The sequence below is a fragment of the Gymnogyps californianus genome, chromosome 24 (assembly GCF_018139145.2).
Source record: "Gymnogyps californianus isolate 813 chromosome 24, ASM1813914v2, whole genome shotgun sequence".
Classification (NCBI taxonomy): Eukaryota; Metazoa; Chordata; class Aves; order Accipitriformes; family Cathartidae; genus Gymnogyps; species Gymnogyps californianus.
This window is the reverse complement of record NC_059494.1, coordinates 3525038-3549365: the sequence shown is the minus strand read 5'-3', so window position 1 is coordinate 3549365 and position 24328 is coordinate 3525038. Positions and strand designations below refer to the sequence as shown.

Here is a 24328-nt window from a genome sequence, read left to right as displayed (position 1 = left end):
GGGATCCCAGGGGATCTGGTGGGGAGGGCTCATCTGGAGGGTGACGCGGGTGACAGGCGTTGGGCTGACACCTTCACCGCGGCGCGATGGGGACGGATGAACGCAGCGGCCAACAAACCGTAGCGTGTTCGGCCCACAGACAGCCACAGGGGAAACTGAGGCACGGAGGGAGGGTGCAGGCAGCCCTGCCGGCAGGCAGCGCCTGGGCAGGCAGCAGAACCCAGGCACCCGGGCCAGCCCTGGCCACAGGGAGCAGAGGCGACCAAGGTTTGTTGTGGAGGAAGCCATAAGTGGTAGAGTCCAAGTCAATGTCTTCCCTGGATGCTGTTCTCAACACCTATAAAATGTGATTAATGCTGATACGCTTGTCTGAAAAAAAGGGAAATTGTCCCCAAAACTGGGTGAAAGTTCACGGGCAATCACAGCGCTCGGACTTCGCTCACCAGCCCCGAGCCCCTCCTGCTCTGCTCAGCGGAGGAGGACAAAAACATTTGGCTAATGAGTTACGGAGCGCAGCGGGTCCATCCCCGGGGCGGCCCTGCCATCACTCACCACCGTCCCCAATCAGGGACAGGAGATTTTGCAATCCGGGATATTATTTCTGTGCAGTTGGAGTTTAAACTTTGCCACTCGGGTCAGGGCACCACGGAGGAGGAGGAGGTGGCTGAGCTTGGCGTCCGCCCTGCTCCCTTGTGCACCGAGAGGGTTGAGAAGACAGGACGGATCCGGGGGAGTGGAATCTCACACAGGTAAGTCCTGGCTGCCGGCGCTCAACGAGGTCCCTCTACCTGATGGTCCCACGGGGCCATCAGGGCTCACTGAGGATGAGCCCTGATGACTGAGGATGAAGGACAGGGTGCAATAAAGCCCCTTGCCTGGGTTGGCCAGCCAAACATCATGATCATGACAACCATCCCCAAACCTGGCTTGAAGGACACTTGAGTCAGTACTTAATAGGTTGGGAAGAGCAGCTGGGTGATGGGTTGGGTGGTTGGGTGGAGTGGGTTGGGTGGTTGGGTGGTGGGTTGAGTGGTGGGTTGGGTGGTTGGGTGGTGGGTTGGTTGATCAATCAGACAGTTGACTGGTCAGTCAGTTGGTCAGTGGGTTGGTTATTTGGCCAGTCAGTCAGTCAGTTGGCCAACAGGTTGACCATTTGGTCTGTTTCTTGATCGGTTCATTGATTTGGCTGGTCAACCGGTTGGTCAGTTGGTCAACTGGTTGGTCAGCTGGTCAGTTAGTTGGGTTGCCAGTCGGCTGATTGGCTGGTTGGGCAACTGGTCAGTTGGCCTGTTGGTTTTCTCTGAGTCTGGGGTCTCGAGCAGTGCCTGGGGTGGCAGTGGCAGGGTGGGGCTGAGTCCCCTCCTCGGGGCTGGCCGGTGGCAGCAGTCTCCTCCCCCTCCTCTTGCCACCCAAAATGATTAACCTGATCTTCTGGAGCGGTCACACACATGGGACAGGGCTGGATGGGGGAGCTGACCCAGCCCTCGGGTCTGGGCACTCATCCTGCTCCTGCACTTGGGGGGCACAGTGGGGCTGGGGCAGCTGGGTGCCTGCGGGGACCCTCTGGCTGTGCAGTTCTCTTGGGGGAAAAAATAGAGGATTTGGGAGTTTCAGCTGCTGGAAGGAGGTGGCGGGGGGGCACTGCCATGCCCCTGAGCCCCTTCATGCCTGTGCTCTCCCGCCCACATGCGTGCACGTAGGGCTTTGCCAGATGTGCCCACATGTGCTCACATACAGGTGCTGGCACATGCGTGTGTGCACGTTCACACACCCGTGTCTGCGTGGGCACACACATGCACATTGCACGGTCATGTCATTGCACAGACACCCAGCTCTGCACACGCATGTGCCACCATGGCCATGTGCACATCCAGCTGTGCGCACATCCATGTGGTCACACGCACAGTCACGCACGTGCACACGCATGTAGATACACCTCCCCAGCGTCCCGCACACGTATGCCCATGCCCAAATATGCTCCCTGCTCCCTCTCACCAGCCCCATGCCCGCCCCACAATTCGGGGTGTCCCTGGCACCATGCAACTTGGAGGGAGGGGGGAGATGGGGGGCAATCACGGGGACTGGGTTAGGGACCTGACCCTGCCACCTCGCAGCCATGGCCTCTGGCGTGGGCAGCCTCGACAGCCTCGACCTGCTGGACCTCCTCTTCGACCGCCAGGATGGGATCCTCCGCGGCGTGGAGCTGGGGACACCGCCGGGCGCCTGGCACAAGGACGGGGTGAGTCCCCTGGGCTGGGGGGGCCCCATCCCCACCTCATCCTTGGGTCTGGCAGGAGAGCCCCATCCCCACGCCTTGCCCGGGAGCTGGGACCGCCCTGCAGCACGGGCAGCTCCTGTTGGCACCCCAGGGTGACGGGCACCCCATGGTGATGGGTACCTGTGTCCCTGCAGCATGCCCCAGACAGCGAGGACTTCCTCAGCTCCATCCTGGGCTCCGGGGACTCAGCGTCAGACTCGCCCAGCTGGTCCCCGGCCACCAGTGACAGCGGGGTGTCCGAGGACCCCCCCTCTGACCAGCTCGACAGCCCCCCCAGGTGCTGTGACGGGGGTCCCAGCGAGGTCGTGTACCCCTACGCCAACCCCTGTCGGGCTCTGTCCCTCCCGGGAGGGGCTGGGGTCCTGCACCCCGAGGTCTCCATCGACCTGGGTGAGCCACAGGGGAGAGACTGGGCAAAGCACCAGGCTGGGGGCACTGGAGGGACTGGGGGGGACTGGGGACATTGGGGAGCTGAGGGGGACAGGGGAGCTGGGGTCTCTCGGGGATAGTGAGGAAATTAGGGGAGCTGGGGGGACTGAAAGGAAATGGGCAGAGTGGGGAGAACTGGGAGGTCTGGAGGACTCGGGGGGAGCCAAGGGGAGTGGGGAGAGCTTGGGAACTGGAGTGAACTGGGCAGACTGGCGTTGGTGGGGGAGACTGGAAGAGGAGGGAGATTTGGGGGTGCTGAAGGTGGGCCGAGCAGTGCAGGGTGTTCTGGGGGGACTGGGGCAGGACCGGAGGGACAGCTGGGGGGGGACAGAGTCTGGGGCCACTGTACTGGTAGGTGGCAGCAAGTCACCATAGCTCTGGGGCCATGGCAGGGGTGAGGGTCCTGCACTGGGGACACTGGGGACAGAGGGGGACACAGGACTGCTGACAGCCTCTGCTCTCCCCTCACCCAGACATGTGGCACCCCGGCTTCTTTCTGGAGGAGAGCCAGGACCTGCCCGTGGTCTCCCCGCCCGCATCCTGCACCCTCACTGTCAAGGACCTGCTGCTCTCAGGCAGCTCTGATGCCGTGAGTCCCTGCCTCTGTGTCCCCATCCCTCCCGGTCCCCAGCCTTGTCCCTTCCTGGACCCTGATCCCCTCCCCATTCCTGCCCCATCCCTCCCCATCCCCACACTTGTCCCCTTTCCCACACCACGGCCCCATCCCTGTCCCTTCCTGGACCACGATCCCATCCTCATCCCCGCACCGTGCTCCCCGCCGTGGTCCCTGGGGTCAGGCGTGGGGTGACCCTGCCGCCCAGGGCCGTCACCCATCCGTGGCCCCGCAGCAGCCGCAGGTGCCCAGCTCCCTGCTGAGGCAGAGCCAGGCGCAGTTCCAGGAGCTGGTGCTGACGGAGGATGAGAAGAAGCTGCTGGCGAAGGAGGGGGTGTCCCTGCCCACGCAGCTGCCCCTCACCAAGGTGGGTCCCACCGTGCCCGGGAAGGGTGCGGAGTGGGGGGGGTCCCAGCCCCAGCGGCCCTGACCCCCCCCACCCCGGTCTCCTCCAGTACGAGGAGCGGGTGCTGAAGAAGATCCGGCGGAAGATCAGGAACAAGCAGTCGGCTCAGGAGAGCCGCAAGAAGAAGAAGGAGTATATCGATGGCCTGGAGAGCCGGTACGGACCCCAAACCCCTGCTCTGGGCACAGCTGCACACCAACCCCTGGGGCTGGCACCCACCCCCCCACCCCAGGCACCCTGGGGGCACCCGGCTGGCCGGTGATGGGCACGATGCTCCTTGCCAGCCCCCCCAACTTTGTCCCCCCTCTCCCTGTCCCCCAGGATGTCAGCGTGCACGGCCCAGAACCAGGAGCTGCAGAGGAAAGTCCTGCACCTGGAGAAGCAGAACTCGTAGGTGTCCCCGGGGCAGGATGGGGACAAGGGGGGGTAGGATGGGGCTGGGACTGCCACCCCCGACCCCAGCCAGACCTGCTAGGGGGCAAGAGGGGCTTGGAGGTGCTAACGGGCTCTCCCTGTCCCCAGGTCTCTCCTGGAGCAGCTGAAGAAGCTCCAGGCCCTCGTGGTACAGTCAAGCAACAAGGCAGCGCAGACGGGAACCTGCATCGCGGTGTGTGGAGCCCCCAAACCCCCCCCCACAGCCTCCTTGCTTCGAGGGCGGGCGGGAGGGAGGGAGGGACGCTCAGACCCATGGAGATGTGCTGGCCAGGGGTGGGTGGAAGGATGGACAGAGGGATGGACGTGTGCTAAGGCAGAGGGATAGATGTTGGATGGATGGAAGAAGGGATGGAGGCATGCGAGGATGGATGGATGGAGGAAGGGAGGGAGGGATGGAGGAAAGGATGGACGGATGGATGGACGGATGGATGGACGGATGGATGGATGGATGGATGGAGGTGTGCTGGCAGGGGCACATGCACCGGGAGGGATGGAGGGACGCTGTCCTGGTTCTGCCGCCAGCCGCCTCTCTGGGAGCCGTGTCCCAGAACCTGGTCCCCCTCCACCACTGTGCACGGTGACGTCCCCCCTCTGCCTCCAGGTCCTGCTGCTCTCTTTCACGCTCATCGTCTTCCCCTCCATCAGCCCCTTTGCCCCCAGCAAGGCCGAGGCAGAAGGCGACTTCAGACCCGTGCGAGGTGAGGGCTGCGCCGGGGCTGCCCCGGGAGCTCAGGGCACTGGGGTGGGCCCTGACCCTCCTTTGCATTCAGTTTTCTCCAGGTCCCTGCACAACGCGGCTGCCTCCCGCGTGGCTTACACACAGCCCCAAGCTGGGGACGAGAAGCCCCTGGAGCCGCTGTGGCCAGAGCACCTGGGCAAAGCCCCCGAGACCCTGCACGAAGCCTTCAGTGGCCACACATTCACCCCACGCCCGGACAAAGTCTCCCCCCATAACGGCACGCAGCCGCTTGCCTCGGAGGGGCTGAGCCGTGGGGATGGCGATCGAGCTGATGCCATGTTGGGGGACGGCACCGCACCGCACCATGGCCTGGCATCGCTGGCTTGGACCGAGGCTGGCCACGGCAGGCCCACGGTGCTGGAGCCGGCTGAGGAGCTTTAAGCAGCACCCAGGGACCACGGGGGATGCGATGGGGTGGCTCAGCACCTCATCCCCTATGGGACAAGCCCTCGGGGTGACCCCTCTAGGATCTGCCTCCAGGCGTGGGCAGGTACTGGACCCGCTTGGCTTTGCTTGTATCTGTGAACTGGGAAGATGAGACCAGTTCCCATTGGCCTTACTGGGAGGGAAGGGGCTGCTCCTGCCCCGCGGGTGCAGCAGGAGTTGCGGAAGAGACACGGGGTCGCTCAGGATGGGGATGAGGGACCTGGGCTGGTTGGCTATTGATGTCGCAACTGGTTGGTTTTGGTTTTTGTTTTGGTTTTTTTTTTTTTTTAAGCTTTATTTTCATCTCTAAATACAAGGTATTTTGGAAAAAAATCCACCTGCTTTAGTTTAATATGGGGTGATCCACAAGGTTTCAGGGATCCTTGGGCCAGGGACACCTCAAGCCCAGCTGCCATGAGGCAACAGGGTCCAACAGAGCTGGGACAGGGACATGTGGCCAGACCCAGCCTAGGGCTGCCCCGGGAGGCGTGGGCGCAGCAGGAGGCAGAGGGGAGGGCAGCGGGACCGGGGCAGCGGGACCGGGGCACCATCCCGCAGCTCCCAGCCCTGCGCCAGGCCGGGATTTGGCCAGCCCCAGTCCCCTTCCCTTCCAGCGACATCCCCCAGCTCCCCAGCACCCACGGGACCGGCTCCGCGGGCAGATCTCAGTCAGGAGATCGCAGCGGCTCATCCCAATCACTGCCCAGCCCCAGCTTCATCTGAGCTGGCATCAGCTGCCCCAGTGATCCCCTTGTGTCACTGCCCCAGCGCGAGCACCCTCGTCCCTCTGCCCCTCCGAGGTCTGCAGGATAGAGCCGGACCCCACCACCATCTCCTCGCAGAGAAGGAATTAGACACTCGGTCCGTTTCAAGTAGGCAACACCCTTCCTGGGCCGGTGGGTGCAGCTGCCCCGACACACACGATTCGAGTGTATTTAATACTTGCATAAAAAAAGGGACAATGTTTAAGGGTATAAAAAAAAGTCGGTAGGAAAAGCGCCACGGACGAGTGTCTAGACAGAGAGGGAACAGTCTGGGTCAGGTGAGGAGAGGCTCCACCTTCATCTTCTTCACTGTTGTTGGCCCCATGTCCGGGCTGGGACACTCCTGCTTCAGACTGTCACGGCGTTCCACCAGCGTGGTCCCAAGGTCAGGGCACAGCCCACCGGTGCCGTTGCGCTGGGAGAGGGGCTCCTCCTTCAGCAGCCCGCGAGCCCCGGGGTCAAATTTGAAGAGCTGTTCGGGCTTGGTGTGCTCAGCGCTTTCCACCACCACCGGCCCCGTCCACTCCGGGACCTCCAGCCCCAAGTGCTTCATCAGCTTCGTCATGACATCATCGACGTAGGCGTGGATGCGGAGGTCGGCCTGTCTGTCCTGGGGCAAGTGAGGGCAAGCACGGCGTTAGGGGACAAACATAGCGTGCGGGGACAAATGTCCCCTCCCAGGGAGCGCATGGGGACAGGGCCTGGGTGATGGCTCAGCTGCACGCGGGCTCCAGGGCTCCCGTCCCCGAGACATCATCCCTGCTGGAACACCAACTGACCCCGTCTGGCACCGCTCCCTGGCTACCCCGCGGGCTGACAGGGCTCTACCAGGGTGTGGGCAGGCAGTCGCACCTCCAAACACAGCCCAGAGACAGGGACATGGATGCAGAGCCAGGCTAGCGAGCCCAGGACGGAGCGGGACAGGGACAAGGGAGCTCTGATGACATCCCAGAAAGCCCCCAGCTCTGGTTATTCAAAAGACTTGGGACAAGTAGGGCACCAAAACCAGAGCTGAACACAAACCGAACTCCTCTGCCCCATGGTATGGGTTACATGTGTGCAGTTATTTCATCGGACTGTAATTCACTGGACGATACGTCAGGCTTTGGGCTGAGTTTTTATTCTGCTCTTAAGATTTACCTTCCATTTCTAGGTGTTTATCGGGAGTTGCAGGTTTAAACCCTCCAAGAAGGGAAGCCCAGCCTGTTTGCTCGCTAAGCGAGGCCACTCTTCTGTCTGGCTGCCTGGGAGGGGACGATGTGCAGGGACTAACCTGTGATGGGGCTGAAACAAGTGACGCGAGGGGAAAGGAGCAGCGCAGAGCAAATTGCTCTGAGCGCGGAGCAGCGAGGACGCTCTCACTCACGTGTTTGGTTGCTTGTAGGTTGACTATGACCAGCTTCCCTCCTCTCTTCTTTGTGATCAGGGGGAGGTTGCCGCTGGGTTTGATCTGCAGAGAGGTCCCCAGAGTGACGGAGAGATCAGCTTTCCTGCAGGGAGGAGACAAAACATCCAGGGCAGAGAGAAAGCCGTGGCTGTTTGCAGGCTGCTTCTCCTGCCCTGCTCCAACGTGGACTCTACAAGCTTCCCAGGCGGAAGCAAAGCTGTGGCCAGAATTTGCAGTGGTTTCTCTCACCCACTTTCTGGGGAGAAGGCTCGGGCGTTGCTGTGCTGTGGGTACAGCCTCAGGGCTGCGAGGCACAAAACACAATGAACAAAGCCAGGCAGAGCCAGCCCAAGGGCTGCCGTGGTGCGGGCAGAGGACGGGGAGCCCGTGCAGCCTCCCGGGGCACCGCGAGCCGCAGGCGTCGGCAGCTGCCACGGTGTGAAGAGCCCAAGCACAGTACCTGCAGGCTTCGTCCGCCAGCGTGAGGTCGCGGTCAGGCAGGGAATCTTCCCAGTCCAGAATGGTGTCTCTTAACTTCCCTCTAGAAAACACACACAGGGACCATGGTTTCCCCTGCCAGGCAGGAACAGGCAGCAGAGCTGCCCTGGGAGAGGGGACAGCGACCCAAATCCTGTCCCACCCTCCCTGGCCCAGCACCGCGAAGGGACAGAGAGAGCCCAGACGAGCCAAGGGGATTCACCGGCAGGCGAGGGAAGGCACAGAATTCACCTGCGTGAGGGATTTTGTGGTTGGTGCTGCAACGCCACCAAAGCCCCAGCTGTTTTGCTGTCCCAGTTCAGAGCTGGGATGCGCCTTTCACTCCCCAACATCAGAGCTGAGCCAGCAGAGCTCAGGCCCGGAGCCCCTGCTCTGCTGTGCCGGCTCTGCAACCGGCCTGGATGAGAAAAGCAGCTGGGCCGGGCCCGGTGAGCCTGGGTGAGGAAGGACGAGGGGCATGTGGAGCGTGTCTGGATGCCAGATCACCTCAGGGTACCTCCAGCAGCAGAGCTGGAAACACTCTCTACGCCTCCCTGCTGAAGGCAAGCAGCCCCAGGGCAGCGCAGGGGCCGTATCCTGCTGGCGGGGAAGGGGCTCTCTAGAGCTGCCATCCCACAGCAGGGCATTCTCCAGCACCAGGACATGCTCAGGCTGGGACTCCTTGGAGACGTGGGTGCTGGCTTCCTATCTGGGCCTTTGGAGATCTCCACTACACCCTCTGCTTCTTCACCTGAGCTGGAGGGACTGTCGGCCCAGCCCTGCAAAGCCAAGTCTGCGCACCAAAGCCACTCGCTCGGGTGAACGGGTCCCTGCCACCCCACGTCCCCTCGGGAGCCCCCATCCAGCGTCCCAGCAGACGTACCTGCAGGCCCGCAGCCCCCGGGCCTTGGTGACGCTGCACAGCCTGCCCGTCGGCTTCAGCCCCATGCTGCCCACGACTGCGTCCCGCACGTACTGCCTGCAAGAGAGAGGGTGCCATGCAGGGCCAAACACGCAGGGAGGTGGCACCCGCTGGGAAATGCCGCCCGCCGATACGGCACACCTCACGCCACAGACCCTGCACTGGAGGAAGCGGGTGATGGCTCAGAGCCACAAGCGATGCCGGGAGCACCTCAAGTCTTTCATCGATCTCTGCCTGCGTCTCTAACCGGGCGCTGCTGACAGCAGCTCTGACCGACAGCCCCAGAGGTCTGCCACGAACCAGGATGGAAAACCCAGCTTGTAGCAACCTCCTCTCCTCTCTCCAGCTGGCAGGCACAGACCCTGCCGCAGGCAGCCCTGCTGGCACATCCGCCTTGCCAGGAGGAGCAGGATTTGCCGAGGGCCTCCCAGGCAACGGAGAATTCCTCGAATGTTCATTTCCCTCCGTTTGACAGTGTTTAGGATTCAGACGGACAGATCTGTCCACGACCCCACGCACACCGCGCTAGAGACCTGCCAGGCAGACAGCCCCATGGCACAGGCAGGGCCTCCATCGTTCCCCGGGGACAGCAACAAAGCCCCCCACCCCGCTGACACCCTCCCCAGGCTCAGGGCTCACGTACTTGCCGCATTTCACGCACTCTTCCACAAACATGTTCCCGTGGAGCTCAGCCAACTTGTCCCTGCGGGAGAAACGGCAGAGGTGAGCTGGGGAAGGGTGGAGAGTCCTGGGGCAACAGGGAAAGCTGCCCAAACCCCCCTCCTCACCAGGGGCCCTGCACCTCAAGGGATTCCCCGCTTTCCAGCTCTCCCAGATCAGACCTGCCAGGTGACGTGGGGTGGCCAGGGACCCTCCGCCATGGCCTGGGGACAGTGCCCCAGCACAGGGTCAGCACTGAGGGGAATTATATTAATTACAGACAAATATGGCTGCATCAGAGCAAGGCACCAGGATCAGGCAGGTTCTGGGGGCACTGGGTGCCACAAAACGACCTGGCCTTGCTGCAGGGAGGCAGCTGGTCCGGCAGAGAAGACCGTTGGTCCGGCCACCGAGTGTGGGGGCTTCCCTGTGCCGAGCGTGGCCATCACGTGCAGGGCAAGCAGGGCGCTGGCAAAACTACGGCACAGTGAGCACCACTTTGTGCATTTAACACAAGAAATACTGTTCAAAGGGAGTTTGGGCAGAGCTGTCCCTCTCGCGGGGCAGGGGAGGCCCAGAGGACACGTTCAGATCCTGGCGAGAGGCCTTCTGCGCCACAGTTTCATCTCCATCACGAAAGCACTACGCTATGGCCACCACAATTGAGACTAAGGGGAGGGACAGCACGTCCTGGCTTTTTAATTTTAAATGCTTTCATCCGCAGCACCAATTCTAGCCCCTATTCTGACCCAGCCTCAAATCTCTGCGCCTGGTAGTAAGCAGGATCTTTGCTTTTCTTCAGCACTCAGTGTTTCTCTCCATCCTTGCATGGGTTCCAGCCCTTTGCCACTTGTTTTGACTAAAACTCCCCTCGAGCTCAGCACGAGCCTGCAGAAACGCAGAAGCTAGAAGAAAACAAGGCCACACTCTCCCTATGTTCCTACGAGCCCCACGGTGACTGGGAACCTCCTCCAAGGCAGATGGAGACAGGACTGACTCGATTTCCCCCATTTTGGCCCCGGTTCAGCGGCATGCTTAGTTAAGCACATGCTTCACTTGGGCAGAAGAGCTGTGCTAAACCAGAGCTGAAGCCAGTGGCACTAGGCTGCAGGGAGCACAGCTGAGTTCTGGTCATTATTTTCTATTCTTTTTCCCATGGTTGTTTATTTAAAAAGACAAATGTGGTGCTAGGAGCAGGAACCAGGACTCAGGGCTTTTAATAATAGGAAATACCCCCTGGAGGCAGCTCTCTGCTCAGCCAGTGATGGCTGAAGACATTTCTGAGACGCATCTTCTCCGAGGTCCCATTCATGCTCCTCGTTCTCATCCCAACTCCCTTCATTTTATTTTCTTACTTGAATTCAGCTGCTCTCTCCTTTCCCTTGCCTCACAAGACAATCGCTCGCTGGTCTTAAGTGCTGGGAATGGGTTTTATAACAGGCTGAAGTTTCTTGAAGGGAAAAGAGCCTCTTGCCGCAAGTGCTAATGGAAAGGCAGGTTCCTTTGAGGACATCTTTGAAACGGCCACTGCGCTGCTAAATGTACTTCAGTCCCCACCCACGCAGGGAGCGGAGATCTTGTACCCTCGGCTCCCACACGTCGCGGCTCCCCGCAGAGGGAACACGGCTACGCAGGATCCCTGACCTCATCGCAGTGGGCGAGGAAATCAAGAGACCACAGCCGGTAAGTCAGACCAGTTCCAACTGCGGGACTCTCTCTCCGTCTTGCCGCCCTTGCAGTTTTGCAAATTTATTGAGAGGCAAAATAATTTTGAAGGCTATCTTGGGCCCAGGCATGGTTTCATCACTGGGGCAGCACCGCCTTTATTTTCTCTCAAGAAATTCAATTTAAGCAAACTGTAAAATAGCACAAGATCCAGTGCTCTGAGACGGCTCTAGCAATGCTGGTAAAACAGGGCGACGCGCGTCTCTGCGAGCAGCAGGAGCAGTTTCAGATGCTCTCGTCCTCCCTCCTGTCCCTTTACCCCTCTGGATGGGTACAGAGGCAGCGGAAAGGACCGTCTGTCCTGAGCGCAGCTCTGAGCCCAGTTCCCAGGAGCACGTGCCCTACATGAAGCCGATGTCTCACTCCCTGGGCCATGATCCCCCAGGCAGCCACGCAGCGCAGCCGGGCTGCTCACAGCGGCACCGACATCTACAGCCACTCAGCTGATGGGTGCTAACATGCCCAACACCGCGGCCTGATCGTTTTTCTTGTGACCGAATGGCTTCTGGGTGTACTTCTACAGAGCATCAACTGAGGCTGACTTCATTTCATCACCCTCTGAATTATCACCATAATCTCTCTTCTCTAAATTCAAGCTGGCTTATGTACCCCTTCCTACACCAGCGCATCCCAGTTTCCGCTCCCCCTATCCGTGGGCAGACAGCTTCCAAGCCAGTCTTGGAAATCAAGCCCCAGCATCAAACGCTTGCACGCGAGGCCACGCTAATCAGGCAGCAAGAACAGCCACGTGGGAAAGGCATGAGGGACCCGGAGACAGGGCGGGAGAGGCAGTACCGTGGGAATCCTGAACGCACGTGAAGGCCATCCACATTCTGGCTGACCAGGAATTTCAGGATGCCGACTCTCTGCAGCCCCAGCAGCGCCATGTGAGTCTTGGAGGGCCTGGCATTCTCAAAGGTGGTGTCGAATTTTGGGGAGAGCCCCTTCTCTTCCATAGTCCAGACACCATTGGGCCCCCTGCAGCAATGGGGACAGAAAGAGGGAGAATTGAGAGCTCAAGCTCTCAGAAGCCCTGCCAATGGAGGATGAGCAAGGCACTGCTAAATGAAGGTCGTGGATCACCAGCGATTTTTGTTGTTGATGCAAGCAGAGCGCACGTAGGGCTTCCGTGGGTACGGCTTAACGTCAAAAACGTGTGCAAGAGGGAAAGGGTATTCTCAGCTGGATCCAGGACCAGACAGGAGGGATGGAGTAGGTCTGGCCGGGGTAGCGGGAAGCACAGTCCAGAGCTTTACAAGATGTGAGATGGACTCGGAGGAGGTGCCGTCCTCCCAAGCCCTCGCCTGCTGCCCACCGCCCTTACCTGAAGTCGGGAATCCCCGAGGCGGTGCTGATTCCAGCCCCCGTGTGAAACACCACATTGGAGGAACTCCTGATCAAGTCTGCCAGCTCCCGCACCTTCCTCTCCAGTTCCTCCGGCGGGTCAAAAATCTGAGCAGAAGAGACAAACCACCATGGGAATGGAGAGATGCAGGGATAGATCCTACACACCTCCCGGCACAAAGACCCAGTAAACCACAATTCTTTCTTATCCACGAAAGGAAAGAAGATTTCACATTCCTTAATGACAAAAGCCTTTAATCAAAGAGAAACAGCGTTGTATAAACCATCTCCATGCAGAATAAGGGCTTAAAACACCTAATGCAGACGAGGGTATTTATTGCTCTCACTGACAGGCAGCTGATGCCCCAAGAAGTGGCTGGGGTTCAGGGCAGTGCCGGGCAGCGGCAGGACAGGAGCGAACCCGGTGCCACCCCACGTGTGCTCAACTCCAGCCGCCACCAGCACAGCCACCGGCTCTGCGGACAGGAGCGGGCCGAGGGGCGGCGAGCTGCACGGCAAGCCACGGAGGTGGGGGACACGGGGACGCTGTGGCTGGACGGGACCGTGTGCCCACCCGGCTTTCTGGCACGGGCACAGGATTTCATTTCTGCGAGATGCTTCTCCAGCCCGGTCTCCAGGGGACAGGGACTGAGGACAGGCCCCTGCGTGTCCCTGTCCCCTCGCCCCCCCAGGCTCAGGACAGGCCTCTGCGTGTCCCTGCCCCCTCACCCCAAAACCTGTTTTAAGCTTCCCGAGCACTGCTGGGGCATGAGGCCGGGATCAGGCCCCTCGCACCCATCCCCTGGGGATCCCCGCTGGGGAATACGAAGGGTCCCCATACGGCTGGGACCCCCGGGTGGGGTGGGGTGGGGGGGCACAACAGAGGGGGATAGTGCTGGGCCTGGAGGACAACGGCAAGGAGGGAACCATGAGACTGGGGCGGACAAGGAGGGAGCCGTGGGGTGGGCCTGGGGGGGACATGGAGGGAGCCGTGGGGTGAGCCTGCGGACACACACAAAGGGGTCCCTGGTGCTGGGTTCCCCACGGAAGACACCCTTGGGGCCGAGGGCTCGGTTGCCATAGAAACCCGCCAGGCCGGAGCAGGCCCCGGGTGGGGCCGGGAGGCCCCGCCGCGCCGCGCTCACCTCGGGGAGGCCGCACTTGCCCTTGTCCGAGTACGGCGAGAGCCCGGCCGCGTAATTCACCGCCATGGCCCGCCCCGGCCGCCGGAGCGCGCATTGTTGCCAGCCCCGCGGACGGGCGGAAGCGCGCAGGGAGGCCGCGGGGGACAGGGCGCACGCGCGGGCACGCCCTGGGGAAGGCGCCGCCGCCGCCATCTTTGTGCCGGGCGAGAAAGGGCGCTGGGGTGGTGGGGGTGGGGGTGGCTGCCCTCACCCTGCCAGGCCTCGACTGCCCCCCCCCCGCCCAGGGCTGGGATAAGGGGCGGGGGGGGGGGCAGCAAGGGCAAGGGGGTGCTAGGGAAGGATAGGGGATACCAGGGAAGGGCAGGGGGTACTGGCAGGGAAGGGGAGGGGGTGCTAGCTGGTCAGGGCCCAGCCGGGCCCCACGCTACCTGCAGCCCCAGACCCCCAAGAGGGCCAAGGAGCCCAACCTTGCTGCCCTCAGACCCCCCAGCTCCCCCTCCGGGCCTGGCCCTGCCATGCCATGTCCCCTTGCCTCCCTGTATGTGGGCATTTTCAGGGGTGCAAGCAGACCCCCTTCCCAAACGGGGCTTTTCCCCCCAGAGCCCCCCCGGCCGCCCAGTGCTGCCAGCTGTAACCGCAGCCGGGCTGTAACCCAACTCCCTCGCGTCTGGTCCCCCCCTCTCCAGGCGCGGCGGCTGGTGGGGAGACGGCAGGCGAGGACGGGGCTCTGGGAGCAGCGGATCTGGGGGTGGCTGAGCCGATATCGGTCGGGGAGAGACCCTCGAGCACGGCCGTCCCCCGTCCAGGTGCCACGGGGCTGACGCTGGAGCCACCATGAAGAGCCTGAAGGCCAAGTTCAAGAAGGCAGACGTGAGTGCCATCCCCAGCAACATGGGGACACAGGGACCTGCCCCGGGATGTCCACAGGGACATGGGGACCTGCCCCGGGATATCCCAAGTTTCACAGGGACATGGGGACCTGCCCTGGGATGTCCCAAGTTTCACAGGGATGTGGGGACATGGGGATCTTCCCCAGGATGTCCCCAGTGTCACAGGGACGTGGCAACCTGCCCTGGGACATGGGGTGGCTGCTCACCATGGGGATAGCAGCCCCGTGGAGGTCGGCGCTGCCACCCTGGCCGGTGGGATCGAGCTCCCAGTGTACCCAAGGGTGCTCCCAGGGCCATCGTTGGGAGCGGGGCAGAGCAAAGGAAAAAAGGCAGCAGCAGGGAGAGGGAAGCAGGTCCCGGGTCCCCTCCCTGTTCCCTTGCTGGGGACGGCTGCCAGCTTTCCAGTTGCCACAGCCAGTGGAACCACCATGTCGATGCTCCTCAATTATTCAGCACCAGCTTGGCACGGGGCCACAGGCTCTCGCCATCCTCCACACCGGGCAGAGGGTGACAGTGCTGTCCCCAGTGCCCATGGCAGCACCGGCTGGACGTGTGCACTGGGGACACATGGCTGGGGACATGTGGATGCAGGTTGAAGCCCCCCATGTGGAGTCTGCGGGCCTGCCCTGCTTGAGGTGCTTTGTGCCTCAGTTTCCCCATGCTGCCCTGGACACTTCTGTGAGTGGGGAGCGGTGAGAGGCTCCTGCTGTCCTGCCACCCCTGGGGCTCTTCCAGGACAGCTGCCTGGGGACCCTTTGCATTTTGGGGTTCCCTCCTTGAGAGGAGTTTGCCGAGCCCCCAAGATGCAGGCAGGGGGTCCTGCCCCTTCCTTGGCCCCAGGGCTGTGGTGGGAGGTAAGTCTGTGCCCCCCAGGGCAGGGCAGGGAGTCCCACGTCCCCCTCCTCAGGGAGCAGGATCTGGGTGGCAGGAGGATGCTCATCCCCTTGGTTTGGGGGTGCATTGCTGCCTCACCTTGAGCATGGGGTGGGAAAGCTGCCCCCCCTCCCCAACGCCTCCCACTTTAACTGGGACCAGCCTGGGTGCTGATCCCTGACTGGGACCTTGGTACCTGCTCCGTGGCAGGGATGCAGGGATGCCTGGAGCTCTGGATGCTGAGGAGGGAGGGAATGAGGGAAAGAAGGAGGGACGGAGGGATGGAGGGAGGCGGATCCTGGCTCCCACTGCGGCAGGACCCGGCCCGCTCCCGGGCAGCGATGCTGGACCGAGCTGGGGTCTGGGGTCCACGGCCTGGAACCCCAGCCTGCCCTCGCCCAGGCGGGGGGCAAGGGATGCATGGCTGCCCGCCGCCTTCTCCTCAACACCATGAAGCAGATCTGCCTCTGTGCCGCCGCCTCCTTCGCGGTACGTCCCTGTCCTCCACCTCCCGTCCCCTTTGGTCACGTCCTCCGGGGTAAGCCGTGTCACCCCCACCCCACCTGGACCCCCTCCATCCCCATCCTCATCCCCATCCCGGGGCTCGGCTGCGTCCTCTCCAACCTGCTTTGTCCTTGCGTGACAAGGGTGTGGGGGGGAGCGGGCACCACCCTTCCAGTTTGCCCAGTAACCCTGGGAGACTGGTTTATTCCCTGCACCTGGACGGGGTCCCCTCGCCCCGCAGGGCTGGAGGGGCTTGCAGGGGCATGAGGCGGGCACAGTGGCACAGGTCCCGTGCCTGGCACCGGGCACCAGGCTGGCGAGGGGCAGGATGCAAGCAGCTCCCGAAAGGTGACATCCATTTCCTGCGGCCGCAGCGAGCTCCGGTGTGTCGTCACGGGCTGCGGGGTGAACCCAGGGCTTCCCATGCTGGTCCTGTCCCGCTGCGGGTCGCTCCCTCGGGATGGGGGCGTGTGGGACCACTGGGTCAGCAAGCCCCCATCCAGCCCCAGTCCTGCGCAGGCGTGGGGACAGCGTTGTGCCCCATATATCCCAGGGAGCCTGGAGCCATCCTGGGGGACCTGCTCTCGCTGCCAACTGTGCTTGCCCTGGCTTGGTCCCTTCCTCAGCGGGGAGCAAAGCAGGGCTGGGAACGGGCTCAGTGGGGAGAGCTGGGCAGGGATGGGGCTCAGGTCCCTCATGGGTGCTGGCTGTGTTTAGCATTGGGGTCATTGGGATGGCAGGGGCAAACCCTGGGACAGGGGCAACCAGGCAGCGTCGGCTCGCTCCCAAATCCTAGCTGGTCACAGCCTGGCCCATCCACAGCTAAACTGGGGCAGCTCTGTAAAATCTCCTGGTCTGTGAGCTGCAAACTGGGGCGGGGGGGGGGGGGGGGGGGGGGGGGGGGCAGGCTGAAGGGGATCCTCACCCCAGTCAGCTGTCCCAGCTAAACCCTCCGTACCTGGGGGTCAGATACCACAGCACCCAGGAAAGGGGTTGGCCCAGAGATGGCCACCCCAAGGGATAGGGATGGGTGGAAGATAGCAGGGATAGGGATGAGGATAGGCACCCGAGCCCAGCCCAGCACCTTGCCCATCCCTGGGGACAGCACACCCATCACAGCCTCCTCTTGGCTTCATTGCAGAGCCAGGACTGGACCAAGAACGATGAGAAGCTCCTGCAAGCTGTGGACTACAACGATGCCGGGAGGGTGACATCCCTCCTCGTCCGCAAGGGCCTGGTCCCCACCAAGCTGGACTCGGAGGGCAAATCCGCGTAAGTGCTGACCCACGTCCCCGAGACACTGGGGACGCAGGGCTGGGGACGCGGCTGGGGGCCAGGGACGTGAGTCCGACAGCCCCCGATCTTGCTGCAGGTTCCACCTGGCCGCCATGCGGGGGAACGTGGACTGCCTCGAAGCCATGCTGGCTCACGGCGTGGATGCCATGATCAAGGATAGCTCGGGTGAGGGCATGGCCGCCACGCGCCCCCAGCTAATGCCATGGACCACCCAGGGCCACCTGCGCTCCCTGGTTGTTCCCACCCTGCCAGCGGGTGTTGAGGCTGAGGGGACAGAGGTGACAGCCACACTTCTGGGGGCTGTAAATTGTCCCAGCTTCCTACGGGCACTCAAGCACTGACCGATGGTGCTCCTGGGGATGTTCCCTTCCTACTCAGCTCCAGTCCAGCAGATCCTCCTGTGTGCCCGTCCGTCCGTCACCCGTCCGGTCCCCTCTGACACAGACCCATTGTCTGTTCTCTGACCCGTCCGTCTGTCCCTCTCCCCAGGTTACACTGCCCTGCACCTGGCATCCAAGCATGGCCACCCACAGTGCGTCAGCAAGCTGTTGCAGGTACCGGGGCTGGGAGCACGGTGCTGCGAGGGAGGGAGGGTGCTGTGCCAGCGAGGTGTCCTCCCTGTCCTTGAACTCCCTTCCCTCACCAGTGGTGTTGGTTGGCATGGTGGTTCCCAGCGCTGTGTGGTGCCACCCGGCACCTGCTCGGCCCTCCAAGGAGCTACGTCCACTCGAGCAGTCTGTCTGTCTGTCCCCTGTCCTCCTGTAACCCAGGCTCTCTCCCTCAGGCCTCCTGCCCTGTGGACGTGGCCGACGGCAGCGGCCGAACAGCGCTGCACCACGCAGGTGAGTGGGGACAGTGCCAGCCCTGTCCTGCTCATGTCCCCGTGGGAGGCAGAGTGCTCAGCCTCTGTCCTTCTCCCCAGCGGTCAGCGGCTGCATCTCGTGCTCGGAGATCCTCTGTGACTTCAAGGCTCCCTTGAACATCAAGGACAAGGTGAGATCCCTCTGCTCCTCGCCCTGCCACGCTGTGCAGAGCAGCAAGGGGCCAGGCTGGCGCTGCCTCTGAAATGCAGCAGCTTCTGGGGTAGAACGCAGCAGCTGGCAGTCCTTGGGGTTCCTGGGGTGAAAACACACCATGAAGTGGGACGTGGAAATCCGGGAGGTAACGGGAATGGGGTGCCCCATGGGGAGATCTGAGCCTCGCCTGCACATCCTCACCCAACCTGACCCTGCACAGGACGGCTCCACGCCGCTGATCCTTGCTGCCAAGATGAGCCACTCAGAGCTGTGCCGGTACCTGCTGCACCGCGGCGCGGCTGTCAACAGCCGGGACCTGCAGGGGAGGTGAGTCTGCACTGGTGGGGACTGGGGGCGGATGGGAAGACGGAGGGAATGGGCCCCCTCACCTCTGCTCTCACCACTCTGCTCAGGACAGCCTTGATGCTGGCCTGCGAGAACGGCAGCGTGGAGACGGTGGAGGTGCTCGTCAACGCCGGTGCCCGGGTGGCCGTGGTGGACTCCACAGGTCACGATGCCACACACTACAGCCTGGCCACGGGCAACGCTCTCATCCAGCACTTCCTGCAAGAGGCTGCTCAGCGCCGGTCCTGGGCCAGCGGTAAGGCAGCCGTGCCGCCCTGGTGCTCCTTGTCCGCAGGGGATGGACCCACGGGGGTGTTTTCACCCTGCAGGGTGCTTTGGGGCCAGGCTGTCTAACCCATGGCTGGAAGAGGCTGAGCAAGGCTGGGGGGCACGTGTCCCCTTTTCCCACGTGCTGGGGGTGCCTTTGCCCATGCTGTCACCAGCCGAGGGCTGCGGGGTGGTGCTGAGCCTCGGTTGCCTGTTTCAGTGTCTGCACATGTTTGCATGCACGTGTTCACACGTGTTCGCAAGCATGGAGGTATAAGTGCGTGTGTGTATCAGCTGGTGTGTTTGTACGTGTGTCTGCGCATGGATGTCTGTGTGCATGTGTCTCCCCGTGTCTGCACACGTGTGTGCATCCCTGCAATTACACATCCATGTATATCCTTATATTTGCCTGTCTGCATGTGTGCCCCTTGTATGCACACGTGCCCCCCTGTGCACGCATGTGTGTGTGTGTGCCCCCCGAGTGCCCACCCCTGTGTGAGCACATTCAGAGGTGCCCCTGCACCCACGCGGGCTCTGCCTGCTGTGCCCACCCCTACAATCCCCTAAACCTCCCCAATTTCTCTTTCCTCCCGCTCTGCCCCACAGAAGAGGAGTCAACTGAGCAGACGTCCCAGGTAAGGGCCTGCCTGGCTGCCCACCTCTCATCAGGGCTGGCCTGGCCCCAGCCCCTGGGTGGGGGTCCCCAGGAGCCCTGGGGCTCTCCAAGGTGGCGATGGGTCAGGAAGGAGGGAGGCCGCTTTATATGTGATGTCCCCTCTGCCCTGGTGTCTCCGCAGACGTCTTCGCCCAGCCAGTCATCTGTCAGGGAGAAGAGCAACACCCCGAGGAAGAGGAAAGCCCCTCTGCCTCCCCTGGGCACCCCCAGCCAGGTGAGAGAGGGGTCCCCCTTAGCTCCACGTCCGTACCCGGCTTGGCAGGCGCAGGGCAGCGAAACCATGGCCGGCTCAGGCAAACTTCTCCAGCTTTGCCTGCCCCTGCAGTGGAGGTGATGCTCACGGGCTGGCCTGGGCTGCAGTGGAGTCTTTGTCCCCATTCCCGGGGTGCGTGCAGCACCCCAGGCCCCGAGCCCCCGCTGTCGGCAGGGCAGGGGTTATCAGCCCCTTTCTATCCACCCTGTGGGCCCAACACACCCCTCGCTTGGGGGGCTGTGCTGGCGTTGGGGGGGTCCATGCCCTGCCAGAGCCTTTCCTTCTCTCTCTGGTATCAAAAAGCGCCCTGTGTACCCCGGAGCATGGCTCGCCCGTGGGGACACGTGGTGCCTGGAGAGCTGCCACTGAGCCTGGCTGGGCTCAGCCTGCCACAGCCCCCCTGGTGAGGATGGTGGGGAGGGGGCTGGCAGTGCCTGGCACTGAGGCTTGGCAGCCGCTCGTCTGCAGGAGGACCGGGACGCCTACGAAGAGATTGTACGGCTGCGGCAGGAGCGGGCCCAGTTCTTACAGAAGATCCGGGGCTTGGAGCAGCAGGAGAAGCAGAGACGGGAGGTACCAGTGAGCCGCGGGGTCGCCGGGGAGATGCCACCGGGTCCCTGGGGAGCGGAGGGGATGGGAGGGATGGGGACAGCATTTATCCCTCCCTGTTTTCTCTCTGCGTCCTGCTAGCGGGCAGAGCTGGACGAGGGCTCCCTGCGCTCCATGGAGAAGCAGGTGAGGCCAGCGAAGAGGTCATGGGTGGCCTCAGGTCTCTGAGGGGTCCTGGCACTCGGGATGCCATCGGGACTCTGGTGGGAGCGAAGGAGACCCCGTGCCCATGTCCTGCCCCACAGATCCAGGAGCTGGAGGAGCGGCTGGCAGCGCGGGATGGTGAGAAGGAGCGGCTGGGCAAGGAGGTGGAGGCTCTGCGGAGCCGCTTGTCCTCACTGGAGGTAGGTGCGGGTAGCAGCTGGCAGCACCAGGGACTGGGGTGCGTGGGGGCTGACCGCCACTCTGCACCCCCAGAACGAGAAGGAGAACACGAGCTATGACATCGAGACACTGCAGGACGAGGAGGGAGACCCGCTTGAGTTCCCAGGTAGGGCCCTGCCCGCCTCCCAGGGCCCCCGTGGGGCTGGGCAGCCCTCGGGAGACGGCACCCTGCGGCGGGGAGCAGGGGCATGGGCAGGCATGGCACCGGAGTCCCTGTGCCCCGCAGGGGCAGAGCTGCTGCTCTCCAAGAAGACGCTGAGCCCCTCGGCCGAGGAGCTGCTGGCCACGCTGCAGGGGCAGGTGCAGTCCCTCACCGTGCAGAACAAGGAGCTGAGGGAGAAAATACAGGCAAGTCCCCGTCTGTCCATCTGTCCCTCCCTGCCTCCGTCCCCTGGCCCCTGGTGCCCTCACCGTCTCCTCGGCAGGTGCTGGAGAACTACGAGCGGGACGAGAGCAGCCCCTCCACCCCGGGGGACTTCGTACCCGCCAGCGTCTACAACGGTCTCCAACGTGAGCTGGAGCGGTTACGGGCGCAGCGCGTGGAGCCGCTGCGGGGCACGGATGCAAGGGACGAGGCCGGTGGGCAGCTGGAGGGGCAGACCGGTGCCTCGGAGCAAGCCCCAGAGCAAATCGTGGAGGGGAGTGCGGCGCAGCGGCTCGACGAGGAGCCGGCCTGGACCTGGGGCGAGTGCAAGGCGGCGCTGGGCGAGCTGCGGGTGCCGCACACGCAGACCTCCTCCTCGGCGGCCGAGCGGGAGGCCGGCGCTGAGCTGGCGGAGGCCCGGGCAGCCCTGCGGCAGGCGCAGGCGGCGCTGGAGGAGCGGGAGCAGCGGGTGAAGGAGCTGCAGGCCCGTTTAGAGGCCGGCGCAGAGGCTGTGGAGGCGACGGCCTCCCTGGGGGCCTCCCTGGAGGAGGCGTCGAGGGAGAAGGAGGCCTTGCTGGAGCGCTGCGGCCGGGCGGAGGCAGAGGCGGAGGCCCTGCGGCGGGAGCTGGAGGCCAAGGCGCGGGACTGGCGGGCGGCAGGCGGTCCCGAGCCGGAGCCGGGGCTGCTGGAGCGACGGGTGGCGGAGCTGGTGCGGCAGCACGAGGAGGTGACGGCCCAGCTGGGGCAGCTACGGGAGACGCTGGGTCGCAGGGAGACGGAGCTGGGCACCCTGCGGGAGCAGCTGGCCGCCCGGCCGGTGGGGCGGCGGGAGCACGAGGAGGCCCTGGCGCGGCTGCGGCAGGCGCAGGCAGAGGTGGAGGGCCGGGTGCCGCGGGAGGAGCACGCCCGGGCCACGGCGACGCTGGAGGAACAGGCGCAGGCGCTGCGGGAGCGGGCGGCCCAGCTGGAGGCGGCGGCGGAGGCCAAGGGGCGCGAGGCCGCCCGGCTGGAGGCCGAGCTGGCGGCGGCGGTGCCGCGGGGAGAGCACGAGGCGGCACAGGAGGGGCTGCGGGCCGAAGCGGCGGCGCTGGCCCAGCGGCTGAGCGAGCTCACGCGGCGGCACGAGAAGACGTGCGAGGAGGTGTTCCGGGTGCAGCGGCAGGCGCTCTTCATGAAGAGCGAGCGGCAGGCGGCGGAGGAGCGCCTGGCCGCCACGCAGAAGCAGCTAGCGGAGGCGCAGGACGAGGCACGGCGGCTGCGGGAGCTCCACGGCCACGCCGAGGACTCAGCCCGGCTGGTCAGGGACAGGGACAGGAAGGTAGGGGACAGGGAGGAGGTGTTGGGGGTTGGCGAGGGGCTCCTGGGAGGGGAGGTGGTGGCCCGGGCACTGCTCGGGTGAGCTGAGCTGGCCGGGTCGCAGGGGAGACGCGCTCACGAACAAGCACATACGCATGTACGCAGATGTGTGCACACGTGTACATGCACACGTGCGTATACGTGCATGTGTGTACATGCATGCGCACACACAAGTGCACGTGGTTGCACACGCATGTACCTGCACATAAATGCACGCTTGCACGTGTAAGCGCGCACATGGACACACACACATGCGCACCCCTGCGTGCGGACTTGCCGCTCTCCCGGCTGTTCCCCTTTTTTCCTCCCCAAGCCGAGACTGAAACCGGAGGCAGAAAGGGTGGGGTGGGAAAGTCCCGGCTCTGCCCCTGCCCGGGCGTGGGGGCCACCCGGGGGTGGCAGCTGGCACGGCCATGGATGGACCCCAGGGGAGTTGGGGCTGAGGGGTCCCTGGGTCCCCGTAACCTCGGCGCGCTGTGCAGATCACTGAGCTCTCTAAGGAGGTCTTCAGGCTGAAGGAAGCCCTGAACGCCCTCCCCGAGACCCGGGGACCGCCGCAGTCACCCCCCGACACTGCCACGCTCCAGGCCAGGATCTGTGCGCTGGAGGAGAAGCTGGCGGTGGGTACCGAGGGCTCTTGTGACTGTCACCTGGTAGGTTCTGGGCTTCCCCAAGCCCCCGGCCCCATGCTCAAACCCCCTCACTCTCTTGCAGGAGACAGAAATGCGGCACGGCAAGGTGGTGATGCTGTACCGGAGCCATCTGCTCTATGCAGTGCAGGTGAGATGGGGATGTGGCTGGGGGGGAACTGGGGACACCGGTATGGGGGAGCGGGGCACCAGCCAGCCACACGTCAGTGCCCGCACGCACGCGGGAGGCAGCAAGGGGCTGGATCCAGGGACTGCCAACCCAGGGGCGCCTGGGCCACGCACAGAGACTCCCTGACGTCCCCTCTGACGTCCCCACCACTGTCCCCTCCACCCCAGGGCCACATGGACGAGGACGTGCAGAGACTCCTGTGCCAGATCCTGAGAATGCAGCGGCTGCAGGAGCAAGGCAGATGAGCCCCTGCCAGCACAGCAGTGCCACGGGGGTCGGTGGCACAGCCCGTGACATGGCTGGGGGCCAGGCCCGTGATAGCACCCTCTGCGTCCCTTTGCTTCTCCGGGCAGCACCCTGTCACTGGCACACGCACCCCCACACCCACCCGGCCCTGGGGGCCTGTGCCAGCCCCCCTGCTGCCCCACACACCCCAGCACAGCAGCAATAAAGTATTTATACTCACGCCAAGGGGACGGCTCATCTCTGGCGGGGACAAGGGTGGGCACAGGGACACGGGGAGGCTGTGGGGGAGGCTGGCAGAGCTGGGGATGGAAGGGGATCAGTGCCATCGTCTTCTCCAGCCCCGATGTCCCCAGATAGCAGCGGGTGACGATGAAGGAAGCGGGGTGGTGGCGTAGGAACGGCTGAAACCCTCTTGGCCAGAGCCGAAACCGCTTTCCTGTGGGTCCGCAGCAGGCAGGGGCCCCGTGTGCAGGGATCCCTGCGGAGCCACGCTGGGCGGTGGGTCCCCACTGGGGACGGCGTTTCCTGCGTGAGGAAGTGGGCTGAGGCCGGCCGGGGCTGCGGCTTCCCGCACCGGCGGTGACAGAGCCTCTGGTCCCAGATGCCTGGCCCTGCTGCGGTGAGCGCGACGGGGGACAGGGCTCCCCACGGGGCTGGGGACATAGCGGGGTGTCGGGGGC

At 63.7% G+C, this 24328-nt stretch overlaps 3 protein-coding genes across 3 annotated transcripts; 2 read left to right on the top strand and 1 right to left on the bottom strand.

Annotated features, from left to right (window-relative positions):
- Window positions 1-260: 260 nt before the first annotated feature.
- CREB3L3 (cAMP responsive element binding protein 3 like 3) lies at window positions 261-5393 on the top strand. Its single transcript, XM_050910484.1, has 11 exons — window positions 261-267; window positions 640-749; window positions 2115-2239; window positions 2413-2668; window positions 3181-3296; window positions 3556-3687; window positions 3776-3882; window positions 4048-4116; window positions 4249-4333; window positions 4763-4859; window positions 4932-5393. The coding sequence occupies exons 3-11, from the start codon at window positions 2117-2119 to the stop codon at window positions 5279-5281; spliced, it is 1335 nt and encodes a 444-aa protein (XP_050766441.1). The 5' UTR covers window positions 261-267; window positions 640-749; window positions 2115-2116; the 3' UTR covers window positions 5282-5393.
- A 795-nt stretch (window positions 5394-6188) lies between these two features.
- SIRT6 (sirtuin 6) lies at window positions 6189-13816 on the bottom strand. Its single transcript, XM_050910415.1, has 8 exons — window positions 13751-13816; window positions 12586-12713; window positions 12057-12239; window positions 9520-9579; window positions 8838-8933; window positions 7938-8018; window positions 7457-7580; window positions 6189-6700 (listed from the first exon to the last, which is right to left on the bottom strand). Exons 1-8 carry the CDS (start codon window positions 13814-13816, stop codon window positions 6365-6367), a joined length of 1074 nt encoding a protein of 357 aa, XP_050766372.1. The 3' UTR covers window positions 6189-6364.
- Window positions 13817-15942: 2126 nt separating this feature from the next.
- On the top strand, window positions 15943-23850 carry ANKRD24 (ankyrin repeat domain 24). Its single transcript, XM_050910414.1, has 20 exons — window positions 15943-16002; window positions 17159-17289; window positions 17390-17478; window positions 17803-17867; window positions 18098-18155; window positions 18236-18306; window positions 18550-18656; window positions 18743-18930; window positions 19548-19576; window positions 19739-19831; window positions 20339-20443; window positions 20561-20605; window positions 20725-20823; window positions 20897-20969; window positions 21090-21211; window positions 21289-22089; window positions 22162-22545; window positions 23066-23203; window positions 23298-23362; window positions 23554-23850. Exons 1-20 carry the CDS (start codon window positions 15964-15966, stop codon window positions 23645-23647), a joined length of 2796 nt encoding a protein of 931 aa, XP_050766371.1. The 5' UTR covers window positions 15943-15963; the 3' UTR covers window positions 23648-23850.
- The last annotated feature ends 478 nt before the right edge of the window (window positions 23851-24328 follow it).